The following is a 7152-nucleotide window of genomic DNA, read 5'->3' on the forward strand; positions in this document are numbered from 1 at the left end:
AAGATGGAGCTAACAAATCAGAGAAGAAGAATTGAAGGGTCTGCCGAAGAGATGTATGTTGCTGTCGTTGAAGAATTAAAGCATCATCATTATTTTCTCTTCTATTTGTGGGATTGGGATTCTGAATGTTAATATATAAACCATAGTTGATTTGTTTGATAGATGGCTGGCTGATTGAAGTGTTTCATTTGTGTTCTGATGCTGAATTTGAAGCTTGTAGTTCTTTGTATGCAATTAGAGGTGGATAATGGATAATGATGCTGTTTTTTTTTGTTTTTTTTTTCTGATGGAGTACAGTGATGTTGTAATCAATTTGTAAAAATATGGGTAACAACCCGGTACCGGTCTTGAACCGGACCGTTCTTACAGGTACAGGTACTGGTCTTCAAAATGAGGTACCGGTCAACACCAGGTACAGGGACCGGTTCCTTAAGAAAACCGGACCGTACCGGACCATATGCAACCTTAGTTATCCTCTTCTGTAATACATTTTGGAATATATTCTAGAAAGTAATAGTTGTTTGAAGGAGCAAATGAAGTCATGAATTTCTGAAAATTAGCTTGAAGTAGATTTTCAACAGATTCTCTGTCAGTACACCAAGAACCATCCGGTGCAAGTAAAGAATCTATTATATTTCTGGCTCTTCTTCTCTTTACTTTGATATGAAAGTATTTTGAATTCTTGTCCATGTCCTTATAGAAATGATCATTTGCTTTCTGCCTATAAGAACTTGATAGAACATCATTGAGTGAGCTGATCTCTTTCTCCAGAGCAATGACAGCATCAGTGTTACAACCATTTATATCTGTAGATTGTAACTGAGATAAATCTGCCTGAAGTTGGTGAATTTTGGTCTGAACATTACCAAAAGTAGATTTGCTCCAAATTGAGAGGATATGTCTAGTATTAAAGAGATTATTAACAAGAACAAAAGCATTAGAACCTGAAAAATTAGCAGACCAAGCATGTTTTATTTCTTCACTGCATTTCTCATTTTGCAGCCAATGTTTAAAAAACTTCCAGTTTCTTCCAAATATCATATTTCTGACTCTTCTTCTATTTACTTTGATATGAAAGTATTTTGAATTCTTGTCCATGTCCTTATAGAAATTATCATTTGCTTTCTACCTATAAGAACTTGCTAGAACATCATTGAGTGAGTTGATCTCTTTCTCCAGAGCAATGACAGCATCAGTGTTGCAACCATTTATATCTGTAGATTGTAACTGAGATAAATCTGCCTGAAGTTGGTGAATTTTGGTCTGAACATTACCAAAAGTAGATTTGCTCCAAATTGAGAGGATATGTCTAGTATTAGAGAGCTTATTAACAAGAACAAAAGCATTAGAACCTGAAAAGTTAGCAGACCAAGCATGTTTTATTTCTTCACTCTATTTCTCATTTTGCAGCCAATGTTCAGAAAACTTCCAGTTTCTTCCAAATATCCTATTTGTCTTGTAAAGTTCTAGCAATATGGGGGAATGATCAGAGCCATTCTGTGGCAAATGAGACAAAATAGAATCTGGGTAAGGTAGGGGCCATTCACTGTTGATAAGATCCCTATCTATTCTAGATTTATTCTTACATGTTCCTTGTTTGTTACTAGTCCAAGTGAAAGGATTCCCACTAAAACCAAGATATGTTAAGTCTGAATCTCTAATCAAAGAAACTATATCAGAAGAAGTGCTTTGTCTAGAAGTACTTTTTCTTTCCTCATAAGATAAAGTTATGTCGAGGTCACCTAGTAAAACCCATGGGATATTAACTGAATTACTTAATCTTCTGATATAATTCCATTGATTTGATTGTTCAGATCTGTAAGGGGTTCCATAGTACACTGGACAAAAACCATTGTCCCTTACTGGCATCATTAGAGACTAGAGCATTGATCATTTTATCAGAGCTATTGAGAATTTCTAAACTAAAACCATCCTTCCATAAGAAGATGAGACCACCTGCAGCTCTAATAGAGGGAAACAAACAATTATTGGGCATATTTAAAAATCCAATAAGCTTTAGGATTCTATTATCATTTATTTTAGCTTCTGAGAGAAAGATTATATCAGGAGCATAAAAGGCAGTAAGATGGTGAAGATGATCCCTAGTATCTTTACCTAGAAAACCTTGGCAGTTTCAACTAAGGACTTTCATGGTTGAAAAACAAAAATTATAACATGTTGTACTAGAGATACTATCAGACATAAACAGTAAATGAACTTGAAGTAAAGAAAAGCTAGTAGAAGAGGAAAAAGATATTTTAGAAAAAATTACCCTAACATCAGCAGCCTTGGTACTTTCATGAAGATACTCTTTTGTTATAAATTCACCTTCTTTAGTCAATTCATGCTCCATGTCTGCAATATCTCCTTATTGATCGTATGTTTCAGTATTATGATTCATGATGTTATCTTGAGATAGCATAGTCTCAATCGATCATACAAGAACAAAGCGCTTTCAGAAGGCTTTCTACACTATTGCTCGGCTTGAATCGGTTTGGGTCCTTCGGATCATTATCTTCATTGGTTCTTGATATTTTTTCTTTAGGTCCTTCTTCTATCTCTGTAGCCTCTTCACTGGCATGATGAGTGCCAAATATTGTATATATTTATCCCTTTTTGTTGGCATTTTAACTCATCTTTTGTGCAGTAATTCTACATTTTATCCCATATTCTGTATTTTCATTGTTTTCAAGAATAAATATTTTTCTTACTTAATTTTATATTTTTAGGTAATAAATAAAGTATGGATGAATTGCGGAGCGGAATAGAGCAGAAAAGTAGTGAAAAGCCGGGAGGAATTACGCAAGGAAGCCGCAAAGAATGGTGCGCACAAGACCAAAAAGCTAGGAATGGGCTTAAGAAGGAAGAATTGTTCTTAAAGAAGATATGGGCTTGGCATACCCAAGGCCCAAAACCCTTACCCAAACCCATTTTCTATATCCATACCCGCCTCCATTCTCAGCCGTTAGATTGGATCCATCTCATCATCCAATGGTCGCTTCTTCATCGTGCATCAAAATCTGAAGTCCCTGCAAAACACCATAGTGCCTAAATTCCAAGCCTTCAGATTAGATCACATTTAGATCCTACGGTCGCTTCTTTGCCTGTGCATCAAATCTCGATACTTCCGCTTAACACTACAACACCTAACTCCATCTGGTGTCGTTAATTTTGTTGTATTGTATAATCCAACGGTCTCTGCAGGATCCACTTCATCTCACCGTCAGATTGATCTTTCATCTCCACATCCCACGGTCGAGATTCGCCAAACATCAAAAATCCTTATCCTCTCTCAACACCCTAGCACCTAAGTTTATATCCCACAAAACAAACACGCCCTAGCCATCGAACCCACCTTCTTCTTCTCCCTTCTTCCCTCTGCAGAGAACAGCTCTGCCATCACCATCACCTTCTGCCATCGCCATCATCCCTACCAGCCATTACAACCACCCTACATCAAATACAACCAAAACCCATCCTTCCCCCATCATCCTATGCTACCTATTTCACTGATTTCACACTCCCTCTCTCTGTTAGGGTTTTGAAATCGATGAACTAGGTTGATAGGCAGAGGAAGCTCGAGCTGGAGCGTAGCAGCATGGAAGACATGAAGAGGAGCAGCAGGAGTATGGGTGAGAATTGTCATGTCAGTTTCTTTAATTTCAAAAACCCTAATTCACTGTTTTGGGAATTTGGGGGAAAGTGTAACCCTAATTCGAATTGTATAAATAGGAGCTGTGAGGGTGCTGTTGAGGACATGCCTGGACTAGCCAGTGCACCACCAAGAGGACTGGGCTAGCCAGTTTCTCATATGTTTGCCCTGTTTTGTTTGAACTTCAATTCATATGTTGTTTTGTCTTAATTTCAGTTTTATTATGTGTTAGTTTCATTTGCTAGGGCTTAGAGGAAGCTCTTGATCATATGCTAGGATAGTAAATGTATATGTATTGTCTTGAAATGCTTTAACTGCCTTAGGATTAATGAAATGCCATTTGAGTTACTTCACTTGTGATCAGCTGTGCTGTTAGAAGACAGCTGATGCTAGGAGTGCAGCTAGGTCAGTGTGTGAGAATTTAATCCATTAGAGAGATTGCATCAAGCTCAGTTAGCTAGTTGAGCTAAATACTTGTGATCAGTTGTGCTGTTGAAAGACAGCTGATGCTAGGGGTCATTTAGCTAGGTTAGTTTCTCTATCCTTCTTTGTAACCTTTCATGAAAAAAAACAAGACATACATTGCATCACAATTTCCTTAGCCTAGGGTCAGGTAGTGAAATCAAAAGCCTTAGTACCCTCCCTTGAACTCAGATAACTTTAGAAACTCCCCAAAGAGAACTGTAGCAAATCCTCCAAGTCCCTGTGGACAAACCCCTATTTACTATTACTTGCTTCAACTTCCCTGTATACTTGCAGGTTAGTTTGTAGGTTACTTTTCCCTTCACACCATGGCACGTCTAAGACTAACCTCACATATTATCTTCAGCATCAGATCTATGGCATTTGAGATTTCCACTCCATAAGCAGTACCCAGTTCATGAATAGAAGCTATATACTCTTAATTTGTGTATCTTCTGATTTTTAAGTCTTTAACTACATTATCACACTCTTCATTATTGTGATCAACGGTGAAACAATCATGACATAGAGTGTGAGGTTGTCTCTCCCAGTGATAACGAACCCATGTTACTCCACCAACTGCTTTATTCCACCAACCACCTCTAAAGAGGGGTTTCTTCAGATCGATCGTAACTCTTGCCGTGATCATGCTACTCATAGTAGGTCTACAGTTTTCTGGGTCAGTCCATATTTTGGGACCCAATTCCTCCAAGGCTTCATCAACTACTTGCTTAGAACAGTGTTCAAGAAGAAAATTTTTAAACTGAACATTCCAGTCTTGATGGTTAAACTCTTGATCTTTCACTGCGATTAAAGATTCATACTTCTTCAGATTTATAAGACACTTTTGAACATTCCATGGTCCTTTTTTAAGAATAGCTTCCACAACTTCCATTAAGTTTAGCTTGAACAGAAAAATATTTTTATCCAAACCTCTAACTTATTTGATTCTGTATGATTTCCAAAGTTGGGTAACTTCCTTCCTCACAGTATCAGTTTCAATTGGGTCTTTTGAGAAAAGTTTTCCAATAAGGGTGTTTTTCCATTCATTAGTTGCTACAAAAATAGCTTTTGTAGTACCAACAGCACGTCTCAGTGACGTGCTCCAAAATCTCGTAACTTTGTTTTCTGCATTTGAATAGTGATGGCAGAAACTTGATTGTTAGAAGAAGATGCCATAGATCTGTTACCGGGAGTTGGAATATGAGATGCAGGATAATTTTTTCCTTTGGAGATTGAAGACAAATTGTTTAAAAGGTGTTTAGCAAATCTAGAATAACCATAATTAATTATTATAATAAGTATTTGATAAGAGGAATTTGGTAGGAAAATAAGCTGAGAATAAGGAGAGAAATTCTGGATAATGAATGTACATAGAGTCAACTTGGACGTTGGCGAAATGAAACTGCATGGCCTCCAATTACGCTTGATTATAGGGGGGAAGTTTGAATTTTCAAATTTCAAATTTTTTCCATCTCTGAAATGAATTGGTGACTTAGAAACTGGTAACTCGTTAACATCATAGCGGTCATAAACATGAACAAAATCATAATACTGAGACATATTGTGGAGGACTACCATAATGGTGTTTGCAATACTGTTGGGAAGGATACTGCTGATTCTTCATGAGACTGCAACGATATCATTAACAGAAAGAGAAAAAATTGGACAAAAGTCCAATACTGGATGCTTTTCATGATAGTATCAAGGCTCTGCAAAACAAAGTTAGCAATCCATTAAAATTTTATTCATTGTATAAAAAGTAAAAATCAGGATCAAGAGAAGATTAAGACAAGATAAGAGGAGAAACAAATAAAACACATGATTTTAAAACATCACAACTAAATGAATTAAAAAAGTAATGAAAAGATAGAGAAAATGATAAAGAGATTGAAGGATATATTAAGAGATGATCAAACAAGAAGAATCATAAGATGAAAAACTTTGGAAAAGATTTCATTGAGTCAACTCAATATTTTCACCCGATTCGCAGAGTCTCCGTCTTGATGTTTTATCATGCAAGTCAATATACACCTAGTTATGATTGTAGTATTATACTAAGGTTAATTTAACGCTTCTAGTTTTCATTATAAGAACATCTCTAAAGGAGTCTGGGTCTCTAAAAAAACTGATATTACCTAGGATTTGAGAGACCCTTTTTAAAAAAAATTATCCAATGGTAGTTCGGATGGTTAATTTTTTTTTTCTTCTGATTTGGCAACTTGAGTTTGGACGAGAATATTTATGTTTAGAGACTCTCATCTATACCCACGTCATATATTTCAAGGGTTTAAAACTATCTTTCTGTTAAATATCTTTATTAACCTAATATATATTCATATTCCACTAGAGATTGTTTTTGAAATATAAAGACGTATCTACATTTTATGTGGGCCATACTAATAAAATATAAAATTAGTTAATCTCCACCTATATGGCTGTCAACGGGATACCGTATTCCCGATAATCCGAGTTCCTATAAATAATTTTCGGACATAACAATAGTCGGAAATCGGTACTGAAATATTATCGGTAATTTTTGTCTTAACGTAACGGTATCGGTTGAGTCACTTACCGTAACCTTTAATTACCGATACCGGTAGTACCATGTATATACGTGTGTGTATATATATCCCTGCTCGTGAGTTTTTGAATTTCTTTGTGTTTTTTTTTTGGTAAGAAACATAACTAAGTAAATTTGGAAGATTTATATGTGGTATTACTTTATGTTTGCCATTGATTTTAATCGGAAAATTTCTATTTTGAACTAATTTTTAGTCTGAAAACAGGTAATGTAAAACTATATCAGATAACGATATCCGATAACTTAACGAAATAGTAGCGGTTTAGATTTTGAGACTTCCGCTGGAAATTATCGGTAACGATACGGATAGAAGCAGTTACCGTTTTGATAGGTTCGGTTGACAATCCTATCCACCTATGATACATATCCATACACCGTTTTGATATAGGAGGCTGCATCGTAAAGATGATTAACCACACCGGAGCGCCTACGTTAACGTTAAGTTAATCTGGAA

At 36.0% G+C, this 7152-nt stretch overlaps 1 protein-coding gene across 1 annotated transcript; it reads right to left on the reverse strand.

The window, feature by feature from the left end:
- Nucleotides 1-465: 465 nt before the first annotated feature.
- On the reverse strand, nucleotides 466-1869 carry LOC113272678. Its single transcript, XM_026522483.1, has 3 exons — nucleotides 1587-1869; nucleotides 1140-1352; nucleotides 466-944 (listed from the first exon to the last, which is right to left on the reverse strand). Exons 1-3 carry the CDS (start codon nucleotides 1867-1869, stop codon nucleotides 466-468), a joined length of 975 nt encoding a protein of 324 aa, XP_026378268.1.
- Nucleotides 1870-7152: the final 5283 nt, after the last annotated feature.

Source organism: Papaver somniferum, chromosome 4 (genome assembly GCF_003573695.1).
Source record: "Papaver somniferum cultivar HN1 chromosome 4, ASM357369v1, whole genome shotgun sequence".
Classification (NCBI taxonomy): Eukaryota; Viridiplantae; Streptophyta; class Magnoliopsida; order Ranunculales; family Papaveraceae; genus Papaver; species Papaver somniferum.